General features: G+C 31.4%; 1 protein-coding gene across 2 annotated transcripts; it reads right to left on the bottom strand.

Annotated features, from left to right (window-relative positions):
- Positions 1-208: 208 nt before the first annotated feature.
- On the bottom strand, positions 209-13,110 carry LOC137575637 (uncharacterized). 2 transcript variants are annotated; one of them, XM_068288275.1, is made up of 8 exons: positions 13,063-13,110; positions 6,790-7,357; positions 3,443-3,803; positions 2,517-2,932; positions 2,339-2,460; positions 2,084-2,199; positions 1,680-1,797; positions 209-1,618 (listed from the first exon to the last, which is right to left on the bottom strand). In XM_068288275.1, the coding sequence occupies exons 2-8, from the start codon at positions 7,115-7,117 to the stop codon at positions 1,139-1,141; spliced, it is 1,941 nt and encodes a 646-aa protein (XP_068144376.1). In that variant the 5' UTR covers positions 7,118-7,357; positions 13,063-13,110; the 3' UTR covers positions 209-1,138. The 2 variants fall into 2 exon arrangements, with proteins under 2 accessions (XP_068144376.1, XP_068144381.1); XM_068288280.1 differs by lacking the exon at positions 13,063-13,110 and adding an exon at positions 12,508-12,616.
- Between the last annotated feature and the right edge of the window lie 1,626 nt (positions 13,111-14,736).

Raw genomic sequence — 14,736 nt, 5'->3', positions numbered from 1 at the left:
CCTTTGCTATGCCATAAAGATCCTTAAAAAGTTTGTTTTTAAGTTTATAATTTAGAATTACTATAAGTGCGCGAGTTTTTGAGTTTTAGCTTCAAATATTCTCAAAATATTTCTCATTTTCGACTTCTTAACTTCTTTCTTTTTCTATCGTTTTTTCAACGATTTATATTTCAAAATATATATTAAGAAATTAATAAAATAATGATAATTGGGTTTTTTGATTTGTAGTTTTCTTTTTTGTTATTTTTTATTTTAACAAACTATTATAAAATTTGATGTTTTGTTATTCTCATTGCTTTTTTGTTTGTTTCTTTGTTTTTGTTTTTGTCTTTTTTGTTTTCATATACACAGATACATTCAAATATTATTAATATATTTATAAATTAAAAAATACAATATCTGTATTTCGATATACATATATATATATATATTGTGTGTATATCGTATCGTATCATAATATATCGCATTTATAGATATACCTTGGATTGGTTTTTGTTGGCGCTACAGTTTTTTTTCTTTATTTAATTTTTTTTAAATTCTTCAACTACTTGACTGTTAGCTTTCTGTTTAAATTTATGTTTTAGCCGATATGTTGATGCAGATTTAGTTAGTATACGTAATACATATAACTATATATTTTCTGGGATCAAAGTGTTTGTTGTTTGCTTTTGCTAATTAGAATATTATGGAAATTTGTAATTTGTATTCGCAAAAATTTCACGCTATTTCTACAAGCTTCAGGATTAGGTATATATATATATATATATATATATGTATTTATATATATATTTTATGTATATATCTGTTGTTGCCCTTTTTCTCTTATTTTTTGTTTGTAGTATACTTTCGTTTCACCCGCCTCGTTCAATGCTAAAATTAAAATCGAAGAATCTAAATACTAAACTAGAAACAAGAATTATACATTTTAAGCAAAAAATTAGCTGAGAACTATACAAAACGCTTTAAGCGCCACAAGCAACAAACTACAAAATTCTTTTTGAATTATTTACCCCACAAAAAAAAAAAAAAAAAAAAAAAACCAAAATGAAAAACGGAAAACGGCTCGGCCAATGTCAATCTCTTCCTTTTTCTTCCTGTTTCTTTTTGTCATTATCAATGTTATTTTTGATGTCTCTGTTTACTTGGGCAACTCATAGATCTGGACGGGTAGCGCTTTTGGCGTTATAATCTCATCCTCGAAATCATCATCATCGGCCCCACCATGTATGGCATAGTCTCCGCCACTGTGCTCACTCTCAAACTCATTGGGTACGATCTCTACATCGGGACGCGTTGATGTACTTCGTGATCCACCTCCACCCGAATCGCCACCGTTTCGATTTGATCTCGTTTTAGTTGACTTGATGATATGATCTCTCAGCATATGGGAATATAATATGTCGTCTATATAATACATGGTACCCAAATTATAGACAAAAACTTCACTTTCTGTTATTTGAGCATTATTCACACTGGTATAATTGCTACCAGGATTACGTGTGACTTTTATATGACCACCGCCGATGGTCTCATAGACTTCATTATCGCGTAGATCTCGATTATATAGACGACCGCGTACAAAGTGATTTAAAAGCATTTTAATGCCACGTTGTGATCCCTGTAATAAAACGAAGAATTTGATTAAAAATCATTTTAACAATTGTTTTTGGGACACTCACCATAACATCATCAGATAATCGATCGAATCCAATTTTCTCAAATGCCTTATCTTCCGGCACAAAGAAGGTATAGTTAGCCCCAGAAATATGAGGAGCTATTTCGGCATTGTTAAGATATCTGAAAAAAAAAACAAAGGGAAAGAGAGAAGGAGTTTATAAACTGTTTTTTTTTTTTTTTTTTTAGAAAGGTATTCCCAAATGTGTGAATTGGTTTGTAAAGATTTATTTCAATGATAAGTACAATAATCTGTATAGATAAGTCTAAAAACCATTTTAAAATTGTCAATTTATGATGTAATCTCATCATTCCTAAACGTGAACAAAAGGACCTAGTAATATTAACCAAATGGCTAACGGCTGAACTAGTTAATAAATAATTTTATAGTCAAACGTTTCTATATTACCTGGTAATTTGTGTAAATCTTGGATCCCTTTCCAATGCCAAAAACGAATGCGATAGAAATTGGGCACCAAACCAGGGAAAGGCAAGCAATGGAGGCGTCTCCTTGTCCTTATGCATCTGCAAGTCGATGAAAAAAAAGAAAATTATTCGACATTTATCAATATGCCACAAACAGAAAAGAGCAGAACAGAATTTTCGCCAAATGATTTAAGATGAAGCGAGAATGGGGAGTATGGAGTGCAGACGACCTCATTACCTGATGCAATTTGGATACCACAGCCTCGGAGACAAACAGTACTTCCGATATAATGAACACCTGATTGCCATTTATGAGGGTGTAGTCGGCCATAATGCTGACATTATTTACCGTTGGGGTGGCTGGAAGTCATAAATTTAGTTACAAGCATGGCACAGTGGGTGTAAATGGTACTTACGTTGTCCATGGAATACCACATTTTCACCGCCCATGGTGTGAACAACCATTTGGTCCATGTTCTTAACATCCGACATGCGCAACGGCCGTTGCATGGGCAGGAAATGATTGCGCAACACACTCTCCGTGAACTCTGGCACACTGAACGGATAGAAGCCCCAATCGATGGGATGCCAACGCTGAAAGGCATTATCGGATGGTATTAATACCGTGTAGGCATTATCTGCATCCATAATGCGTGTCAAATTTGATTTCGATAGAAAATGTTGAAAAACTTTTGTGCCCGTTTTCATGTTGGATAGAAAGGACATCAATGGACTCGGTTTCGTCTCCTTAATAATGGGCTCAACTTTGGCATGGGCAGCAGCAGCATTCGTTATATTTGGCTGCTCCAAGGGTTGTGGGTCATTATAGCGACTGTTTTTGGCGAGGAGAGGGTTGGAGAGAGAGAGAGAAAGAGATAGAGAAGCAGGAAATGTTTGCAAAAAGTTAGTTTTTTTTTCCTTTCGTTGGCTGATAAATTTCGTATGAGTGCACTTTTGACCGCAAACAAACTAGGACTAACAACCAAGGACTACAAAAATCTACAGTGGTTCAAGGTATCGTATAAAAAGTTTCCTAATCAATTTCAATTTGTTCTTGAAACTATTTTGGCCTTAAAAATGAATAATGTTAAAATATTAAAAGGAATTATTTTGATTGGGATAAAGGTATCGCATTTTTTTCACGAAAAACAAATTCTTAACTAGGACATATAGGGGAAAAAAAGGGTGAGCTAAGGGTAGTCTAAAGGTGGTTGAAAGAAAGTTTAATTTCAAAGTGTTCACTGTGTCAATAGTTTGTCTATAAAAATGAACCACTGTTGTCTTACTGATTGCACTCGGAAAGGGTACTACATACTACGGTCCATTTGTGTGTGGTACTCACTTATTCGTTTCCTGAATGTTACGCTTCGAATACGGCGATTTTCTATCACCCAAATAACCATCAATTGCAATGGCCATCAAATTCTCATTGATACGTAGCTTATAGAGTATTTGCTGACCATTGAGTAGCCAAACATTGTTGTGGGATTTTTCCAATTTACGAAAAACGATTTTATGTCCATTTCCATTGCCATAGAGCTCCTCCTCTTCCTTGCTGTTGCCATTACCATTACCATTACCATTGCTATTATAGCTCTCATAGATTTTACCAGGCACCAAATGCTCCAGCATGAATTCCTTTAAACGTGGCTTCTCAATGGTTCTAACATCGATTTTGGGTATAATCAATGTATAAGGTGTATCTGTTGGTATATATACGTGTGTGTGTGTGTGTGTATGTGTGATAGATTGGGTTAGAAGGAAAATTGCTCACTTAAAAATGTAAACTGTTTTCATTTCATTTGTGGCCTGGCCTAGTCCCTGTCTGTGTGTCTGTATGTAGATAGTATATACACATCTCTCATCTACTATTTCCCTAGACTTGTTCGTTTTAATCAGTTAATTAACTTTGGGGATTTAGTTAGTTAGGAGACAATTTAATTTTGGTGAGTGTGTGAGTTTTATACTGTGGATACTTATGCTTATGAAGTAAGCAGTAGAATGTTTTGCTAATTAATATGCTGCACGCATTTAGTCGTAGGTAACGATATGATATGTGTTTAGGAATTTTGAAATGTGTATGTGAGACTAGAGGTTTTAATGTCTAAAAAAAATTATATTTAATAACATTTAATACCCTTTCGATAGGGTATATTGTTCTGACTAGACGCTTGTAATATATAGAAAGCCTTTTATTGATATTTCAAACATTTTTACTCATAACTTGGATATAAACTGTTTCTATACTATTCAGTATTGCTAGCCTAATAACACCACAACACTGATTTATTAAAAAGTATTTATAATAATTTCTTAAAGATACCCAAAATCAACATAATATTAAGGTTAGCCAGAACAGAACTAAATTAAACTAGTCAATATGAAAACTCTTTAAATTATTTTAACAAGAGGTTGAAAAATTTCAACGTCGTAATTAAAGGATCGTCATAGGTTGATTTATGGATACCCAATAATGGAGCTTCATTGAAGTAATAGGAGAGCGGGTCAATCAATTCGTAGAGTTTGGAATTTAACCCTTTTTTTCTATTCTCGGGATTATGTACTAAAAATGAAACCGTAATAACATCCAGCAAATTATTTAAAAGTGTTTTCATTTCAGATTCCGAGTGTTTTGTCGGACTCGGATTCCGATTCTAGACCAAATTTTTTCGTATCAAACAAATTGCCTTTCAGTTTCAGTAATTGAAAAATTTCTCATTAATAAGCTTAAAATATTTTTCTTGTATTCTTCAATATGTTGAGAGCAATATAAACCATAACTGAATAAATTTGATATTTTCATTAATTTAGAAAAATTATTCTTAGCAAGGAACAATAAAATTCAAAACGAAATGGTAACTTTTGAAGACGTGTTTATCAAAGTCTTGTAGTGCTTAAAAAAGAGCTTTTTTTTATTCCTAGAGTAACAAAATGTAAGTAGTAGCTTTGGTTATTTTGTATAGCAAGAAGAAATGCATTGGCTGGTAACCAATCAGTTTTGTAAATTTCCTTTAACTTCTCATCTCAATTTATAAGTGCTCTCGTAAGTAAGTTTTTAATAATATGCCAACAGGGACAGCGCTGAGAAAAGTTTTCTTACAACTTTACTCAAAATTAATAATACATAGGTATATCAATATAATTTTTCCACATAATAGTTGCGCATTGACATTTTTCGTTGCTTCAATTAGTGACAAAATACAAAGGAAAAGCAAGACGTTTCCCCTAACTACCGACTTTCCTTTCATCAAAATTATAAGCCTTGGGTGAAAAACATCCTGAATGAATGCAGCATGTAACACCGACTTCGAGTTTCACTATCAATTTTTAATCAATTTCCATATATTTTATACACAAAGTCCTTGATGTAATCCGTTTAATAACTTGTAACTTTTTAAACAGATGAAGCCTATAAGCCGAAAGATACTTATACAGATTTTTGGGTATTTATTTTAGCCGGCTAGAATGTAATATCCTAAAGATGATTATTTTAAAGTCAGCACAAAAAAGACCAATTTTAACAGCTAGGGTTGGATTATTTTATTTGCTTTTAAGGATCAATCGACTTGTATAAACATGTTAGTAAATAACTATATCGAAGAATTTACTCTAGAAACTTAAGAAGGCAACCCAAACATTAACATTTTGCTTACCATTTATCATATATTCACCACATGCTTAAACTTTTTCAATTTTGCATTAAAACAAATTACTTTTTGGGTCAGATTTTAAAAAATTAACCAAGTCCATTAATCAATGCCAAGCTAAATCATTTGGAAACTCCTCTTTTGTTGGTTTCTTTTAAGACAAGTTGTGTCAATGAGTTGGAGCAATGGATTAAAAGGCTTTGGATGGCTGACAAGTATTTGCTTGGCCTTAGATAAAAAATTGACCATAGGAAGTAGATTTGTGTAAATTTGCAAACAGATTTGAAGAATGTATGTATTTGCTGAGGCATTTTCATTCAGTGGTCATAAATAAATCAAAGATAAAGGATAAGGCTCATAGTGACAGGAGCAACTTCTTGCGTCTCATTTAAGTTTCTAGAAAATTTATTGCATTATTTCTCTCAACTTATTCCCTGTATGGGAAAAAATCGTATTATTCTTTTTGTTCACTTATAAACTTATACTATATCTTGCTTTTCTGAGCACTTTTCTACCATTTATCATACATTTTTGTTTTTTCTTAAACAAATGATGCATTTTTTTGAGACAATTCTCTTCAAGTCATTTATCAATGTCAATGCATAACAATTTGAATCTCCTTTTTTCTGTTCAACTAGTTGACAAACTTGATTGAATGATGCATAGGATTCATAAATAAATAAGTTGTTACCCATATAACTTTGCACTGGCGAAAAAGAAACTGTCGAAATAATCTTGAGAAACGTTTTGTTGGAGTTTGACTTAGAATGGGTTAATCAAATAACAAAGAAGGAAGGGAAATAGAATTGTGTATCCTTTTAGACCCACTCACTCACATTTGGGAAATAGAAGACTTGTGACCCTTTCTAGGGTAATCAATTGAAGAAAAAACTCTCAAAACTTGAAAGCCTAAGACACACTTACATATAAAGAGATACTTAAAAATTACATCCTTAAACTTGTATAACTTTTGTGAAATGAAAACTCCAATTATTTGCTTTTTCTGAGAGTGTAAATGTATGTATATATTTAAGTCACTCACCTGTCTTTGCCTTATAGCCATATAATTCGAGTACAGGAAAACCATCGTCAATAAACCGGTAGATCTGCTGCCACTTGTCATCATCCTGATTGCGTTGCAAGCCAACCAAATCGGGCAACACTTTGCTCTCAATCAATTTGGCATTCTTTAGACTGGCATCAATTTGACGTTCCACAATCAAAGTGGTTGTTGTTGTTGTTGCTGGTGATGATGACGACGCCGATGATGATGATGATGATGGTGATGAGGAGTCTCCACTTCCAGTATCAACAGCAGCAGCAATTTTCAGCAACAGCAGCAAAATACTTGCCACTGGCACTTGCAACATTTTGTTCTCTTGTTTCTTTTTTTTTTGTTTGTTTGTTTCTTAGTTTGTTGCACAAAATTTAATTTTAATTGTCAGCACTTTTTTCTACACTTGTTTTGTAGTTAGTTTTGAGTTTTGTTTTTAGTTTTCAGTTTTTAGTTCCTTATTTCGTCCTATGGTACCACAATTTTATTCATTTTTTCCTCTTTGGGTGGGTTTTTGTTTTTGGTGTTCAACTCTTTTTTACATAATTACCAAAAGCTGCTCAGCGACAGAGAGAAAGAAAGGCAAAATAGAATGAGTGAAAAGGAGAAGTTGAGATTATTATATCAAAGGCATATCTGATTAGTTTGGAAACAAATTTTTTTCCCTCTTCTTCTCTCTCATTAAAATTCCAGCAACGTTTTTTTTTTTTCTATCTAGCTAGAAGAGCTTTAAAAAAGTGTTTTGTATGCAAATCGAATAATAGAAGTTGTGTTTTTTTTTAACGTTTTTTAATACCCTTGGAAGAGAGTTTATTCATTTTGTTCAAGAGAGTACAGAGACGATAGTAATCGCACATTGCTACTAAATAAAGTACTACTACTACTGAAATTGGCGTATTTCAACTTTCCATTTCTCTTTTCCACTTTTAATCATAAAATATCTATGAGATTAAATAAGATTTTAATCTTTTAATCTTACAATTTTTAAAAAAGTCAGTATAAACTTAATTCATTGCTATTTTAATCATTCAAGAAATCAGAAATATTATCATTTAGTTTAGAATTTTCTATGATTTTGAAAATAGGCATATAGAAATGGTTCTATATTTTGAAACTATAAGAAAAGATCTAATTGTAAGACTTAAAGCAGATTGAGCTCCCATTTTTTTATAAAAAATATATCGAACAACTTTCAATTTAGGGGAAATTTCTCGGTTCTGGTTCGGATTTTGTCACTTACCTATAAAATATAGATGGCTTGGCCAAATATAAAACTAAATATATTGTCGAAAATGTAGATTAATAACTCTGTTCTTTTTTTCGAAAAAAAGTATAGTGATATGAGTAACCCAACAAATTTTATGCCACTTTTTTTGAAGACACTTTTTTTGTGATGGGTACTAATTGGCTACCTGGAACAATAGGTGAAAAATAAGGCAAAATCCACCAAACCTTTAAAGTTATTAAGGTTGCTTTCATTATCAAGTCTTCTTCTGAAGAAAATATATATATACATACATATATTATAATAATTCGCAAGCTGCTTGAACCGACTGAAAAGAATGGTTTCAATTTTGTATCTTTTCATTACAATTTTACATTGTCCTCCTTGATATTTACTTATGTAGTGATTATAATATTGTTTAAAACCATTTTTTTGTAAATTTTGTGGAAAATCCTTCTGTTTTTTATTTTGAATAAAATGAATATTGTTTAAATAAAATGGAGATCTTAATTCGTTTTAATTGCAATTTTAGAAATACTTCAATAGATTTTCAAAACGATTTGAATATAAATAAATATGCCTTCAAAAGTTCACCTTAAAGAGTTCTTATTGAAATTCTTTAAATATATAAAAGAGACAACAAATTTTTAGAGTAGATTCTAACGATTAAAGTCATACTACCCTTATGTTGCACAGTGTATAACAATACCTATAAGTAAAATAACTATAAATAGCCCGACCCTATGAAATTTCCTTATTGTGTTCATTCTTTTATGGTTTCGGTGAGTTCATCACGATTTCTGATTTGCATATTTGAATGCAGTATTTAAAAAAGAAGGGAAAACCCAATATAGTCGTGGAAAAGTTTGCATAAATTTCTTTATATATACATATTTATACATATTTATGTATATATATATATATTTGTATGCTAATAATTCATCATATTATGGCACAAATTGGTTTATTTGCTGACCTCTGTGGCTCATACTCGAAAATCTGATCGCATACAAGGCTGTTTGGAGACTGGCATGTGCACAGATCAAAAAGAATAATATAAAAGTGGAAGAAAGTCAATTAATATCAATTGAGTCAGGGAACAGCAGCGGCCGCAGCAGCAGCCGCCGTAGACACAGCGACCCGACCAGTGAGCGGAGAAAACTACGGCGTAAATAAACTGTATGACACAAGCACAAAAAACTAAATCTAATCAAAATCAAAAAAAAAAAAAAGTAAATAACGAAGAGAACATACAAATTTCACTTATTTTGCATATATTTTGAATTTCAGTTAAAATTTAAAGTTTTACTTTAAGATTTTATTGTAATTTCTTCAATGGTATTCAACGAACTGCAGGCTACTGCTTCCCGTTTTGCACTGGTTTCTGGCTGCCTCAGTGCAGCAATGTTAAGTGCCACACTAGGAAATCGCATGGCATGTGAGGCAAACCTGTTTAACTGGCAACCTTTCTTGATGTGCAATCCTGCCCCAAGTGGATTCTGGCAATTGTCATCGAATTTAGTCGAACAAAGCATTCGTACATACATATGTCTATATTTGGAACTTTATGTAAGTGACTTAAACATTAAAACATGGTTGACATTTTTACTTTAATATTTTCAGGTGAAGACTGAAAGTTCAAGTTAGGAAAAGTAAACTAAAATATATGTTTAAAGTTATTTCGGAAGATTGCTTATGAGAAGACTGGAAAGTAACTGTTCTATATGCCTAAAATCGAAGTTAAATAAAGTGATTTATATGGGACTCTAAAAAGAGTTAAATTTGATTCAAAGAAGAGGTCACTTGCATCTCATGTATTTCAAACGAAATAACGCTTCATTTAACATATAATCAAGTAGAATCTAAGGTCTTAAATATATACTTTTTTCAGAGCAAAGTAAATCAAGTAAAGTTCTTCAAGGAGTATTTACTTAATGAGACTTCCTTAAAGTAAAATACTCGGAGACTTTTCTTTAAAGGATAACAATTCATTTTTAGCCCAAACCAATCTTAAACCCAACTTCTTTGCTTATAAACAATAACAATAACTAACAAAGTCCATAACGAAATAAAATATATTTTATTTTTAAAATATTGTTTTTTGTTAGTTTTTATGGAGATGTTTAAATTTCTCACGCCTATTAGCTTTAAAGTCTTTTATCCTTACGTAAATGAATGCAAGCAAATAAAATCCTCAAAAATTATAAGTAGTTAAGTCGGAAGTTAGATGTAAATACTGGAGATAATAAGTAGTAAGTACAGACTTATTCTTTCGGATCTTCAAATAAAATCATTTAACTTTTTTAAATTAAAAGAAAAGTTATTCACAAGTTGTTAAAGAGTTTTTGAAATCAATTTGATATTTATATTTTTTCATTATTAATTTATAATTGGGGTTTTCATTTATGTCGGCGATTACATATTTAATAATATTGAACTTTGCGCGGTTTAATTGGAAAGTAAAATTAATTATCACCAAAAAGTTGTTCTTGTTGGCCAAATTCAAATTGGAAATATGCTTTTCTATTTTCAAGCACTTTGTATTTGTTAGAAATATAGATTTTTGTTGCCCACATTTGCCACTGGGGACATTTATCACTTTATCACAAATGCTCATTATTCATGATTATGCTTTAAACTTTTCTCCCACACTCTCTTCTTCCCTCTTTCACTCATTCATTCATTCATTCATTGCTTGTGTGTGTGTGTGTGCAAAATTGTGCAACAGTCAAGTAAACTAACCACTGGACGCGACTCTATGTTGTCCCGGGAACACACACATGGTATATACAAATATTGTTGTCTGTCCATTGTGCCATAGCAATTGCTGTGATTTGGTCATTGAATACCCTGCATATCCAATAGTATCGATGGGATTTGTTAAAGACCAGATTAGAAATTGACCGACAAAAATTTGAGAAGGTCTTTTTAACCTTTGAAAGGTAAAAGGTATGCATAGGAAGATGTTTCTACTAAATGATTCTTCTGGTTATCGATATCCTTCTGTATGGAAAATACTTTCAAAATTGTTTATAGGGTATCTTAAACTCGGTGACCCTACCTAATCTAAACCTTTATGTTGCTGACGAAGCGCTGCATTACTAAGTATATTCTCCGAGTGCTACAGAATTTTATTTTTTTTGGTTCCTTGTGCTTGCTGCCTTTATAATGAGAGTCTCGTGCAAGTTTTTTTTGTTATTTATTTTATTTTTATGATTCGTTGAAATGAAACTGACTCTGCCGGTTGGTTTGCTGTGGGTCTTGTTGGATTCACTGGGATCCGTTGGGTCCGTGCATTGTAATTGATATTATTGTCATGCGGTTACTTTATTTTTAGTTAGCTTTCAATAAAATTGTTCAACGCCCTGCATTCTCTTTGTACCTAAAACATACATACACACACACAACCAAACAAACATAAGTGCAAAGTGAACATTAAGTTTATCATTTGTGTGTGTGTTTGTTTTTTTTTAATCTTGATAAAGAATATATTTTGTGCATATTAATGGCAAGCGTCTCTTAAGAAGGAAAGTAAAAGTTTAAATTCAAATGGAATTTTAATTAAAAAAGTTGAAACTTTTCTTGAGACTTCTTAAAAAAGTTTTGTATAAGATTTTTACGGAATTTTAAGTATTTTAATTTTTCAACAGAAAAGGAAACTATAATTTAAATATTATGTGTGTAAAATATTTCACTGTTATTTAAAACTAAAGAAGTCTTTACACGAGTAAACAAAAAAAAGTTCAAAAATAAAGTTTGATTCTTAAAATTTTAAGGTTTAAACTATTTTTTGGCAGCATAAAAGGTGAGTGGAGTTTCTATTTAGTTATTTCCTGAAAGAATCTTTTAAGCTTGCCTAAGACTTCAGGATATGCAACGCTTTAACTAGTTGTGAATTACAACCAAATGAAGTAAATAACATTTAACATATACTTTTTCGTTAAGTCTCGCAAATATTTTGTAATTTTAAAGACAAATTTTGAAACTCATCAATTAATAAACTTACTAAATTAAACAACTTAAATATAATATTTAAACAATTATTTGACTGTTTCAATGTCTCTATAATTTAGTCATTTCATTCAGCCATTGCCTTTAATATTGGATTACATATTATTTGCTTCCTATGTAAAATGCTTTTGACATTTTTAAATAATTTTTAATTAATTTAATGGCAAAGTTGAAACTTTACTTTTTTTGTGGCACATTTCATGCATTCCACTTGCGTTCATATGATTAAAAAATTCTTGTGGAAACAATTTTCATGTACGTATGAAAGCAAAAAGCCGGTAAATCAAGTATGTTTGTGTGTGTATGTGTGTGTGTGGGTATGTGGAAATGGTAGTAGGAAGAATCAAGCAGCATCGTTGGCCAAAATTATGTATACGACAGATACGACCACTACTACTACTACTACTACTATTACTACGACGACTACTATTAGTACTATGACTACTACTATGATAACAAACACAACTTACTACAATGGCGAGCAGGAACAGCAAGCCGCAATGGCCAAAGTGCAAACTAATTGAAATTAATTTGCATAATATGCGAGAAATCTGGACATTCAGCGATAGAAGATACAGATTCATATATGGATATATATACACATAAAAAAAGAGATATATACATATATATATACATATATGATGGATACATTTTGAACAGCGGGAAATGCAAATACTCAATTCCCGTAATAATCACAGTTTATTGCACTTAGTTTTCCCTGCATACACTCACACCTACACACACGCACAGAGAGAGAGAGAGAGAGAGAGAGAAAGAAACACACACACACACACGTATTTTTCCTTTCTCAAATAGTCCCCTTGACGAATTTCACTTTATTATTTTTTGTTCAATTCTCAGAGGTAACTTTAGATATTTGTTTAATTAGTTGTAGTTTTTCTTTTAGTTATTTAATTGCAACATTTTGTTTCTTCTTTTCTTTTTGTGTGCACGCAGGTGTGTGTGTGTCCAAAGAAGAGGTAAGAGGAAAGGTACGGCGTATAGGGAGCAGCTCGCGCGTTTACCGTAAATTGTTGTTTGCGTCTGTTGTGCCGGAAAATTGACGATGAATTGAAGCCAAAAAGCTTTTCGTTGTCGTTGTCAGTCGCCTCCTTGGCAATGGTTGTACTAGTTACTAGGGTTGCCAGGTCTAACAATAGCTAAGCTTTCACTAACTGGCATAGCTCTTAATGTTGGTAAACTTACCTTAAATCAATTTAAAATGTTAATTAGATGTTGTAAAACATTTTGTTTTTATCTTTTCCCGTTTATTTTCTAGAATTTATTTAAATATTTAAGGTCTCCGAGCTTTGCAATTTTAGTTTAGTCAAGTTATTTAAAAACGGTTAGCTTTGAAAAGCTTTCTAGTTGAACTAAAAGCTCTCTAGTTTTGACAGACACAAACCCAGTTATAAATTTATCACTCATACGCACTGTGGTGAAAAACAACATTTTTTTTTGAAAAGAAAATGAAATCTTTTAAATATTGTTCAAAACTTGATTTTCTCAAAGAGTTAAAATAGTTTAACATTTTAAAACTTAAGCTAGCTTATTCATCTATTGGAAATTAATCAGCAAATGTTTTATACAACTTGAGAGTAGAAAATTATGAGTATGAATTGAAAACTAGAAAAAAACAAACAAATCTAAATAAAATAAATGACTGAAATAATTATTATTGTTAAATTAAATAAAATAAATCTAACAAAAAACTTTACTTTATCTCTAATTTCTTTATTTTATCAAAAGTGTCAATGAAGCTTGTTTCTATTCCTTTAGAAATCGTTTACCATTTTTCTGCCTGAGTGGATGAATGTGCATTTTAAAATTACAACATTAATTTTTAAAAATCAATTTAATGAGCTATAAAAGTAGTTTTCGCATTAATTCCGTTTGCATGGGCCATATTTACCTCAGAACTCATTCTGTTAAAACTACAGTCTATAATTAAATTACAACACACAAAATGTCGAAAGAGCAACCACATTAATATCAAAAAAAGGAGAAAAAAAACTGTAACTTTCAATTAAAATAATTTCTTTTAAACGCATTTTAATGCATTTAAATCATATACATTTGAATTTAAGGCCCAACCTTGTTGCTTAACCTAGTTGAAATGAGTGTGGAATCATCTCTCCGCTCGCACATTGTAAGTAGAAAAACGCATTTGAATATTCAATTAACTCTAACTGCCAATTCTGTGATAAGCTGCTTCAACTGTTAGCCAACAAAGCAACCGACCAAACAACCGTCCAACCAAATGAACAATCTGAGCCTGAATAGGCAGGCAATGTAAAAATAAACTCAATTGTTGAGAGCTCCTTTACTCTGGTCATGGCCATGGTCGAACAATTGACCACTTGGTATTGGACCATTTGCATTTGGTATGATATTTCGTTTAGGTTAAGGCCACTTGACTTTACCAGCTTTAAAATGCGGTAAAATTTAAATATATACATATATTTAAAAGGTAATGAATACGTACTGACAATTTCGTATGCCCTTGCAAAGTTCACTAGAAAGTGTCTCCAATTATAATTAATAATAATTTATATCTTCAACTTAAGCATTAAATGCTTACGTGAAGTTTAAGTAACGTGTAAAAAAAGCGATGCCGACTATAATAAGTTTATATATTTCTTCGTTGATTCAGAATGAACTTTAACCTGTGTTAAATTCTAGTTTTAATATTTTGAAAA

Source organism: Drosophila tropicalis, unplaced genomic scaffold (assembly GCF_018151085.1).
Source record: "Drosophila tropicalis isolate 14030-0801.00 unplaced genomic scaffold, ASM1815108v1 contig_1187, whole genome shotgun sequence".
Lineage (NCBI taxonomy): Eukaryota > Metazoa > Arthropoda > Insecta > Diptera > Drosophilidae > Drosophila > Drosophila tropicalis.
This window is presented reverse-complemented; position numbering and strand designations above follow the sequence as displayed.

What these genes read in the sequence shown, in the direction of transcription:
- LOC137575637 (XM_068288275.1), bottom strand. Translation starts at nt 7,117, where the DNA reads ATGTTGCAAGTGCCAGTGGCAAGTATTTTGCTGCTGTTGCTGAAAATT. An exon ending in AACATTCAGGAAACGAATAA is followed by an intron (nt 2,933 to 3,442) that starts GTGAGTACCACA and finishes CGCCAAAAACAG; the next exon opens with TCGCTATAATGACCCACAAC. An exon ending in AGATTTACACAAATTACCAG is followed by an intron (nt 1,798 to 2,083) that starts GTAATATAGAAA and finishes TTTTTTTTTCAG; the next exon opens with ATATCTTAACAATGCCGAAA.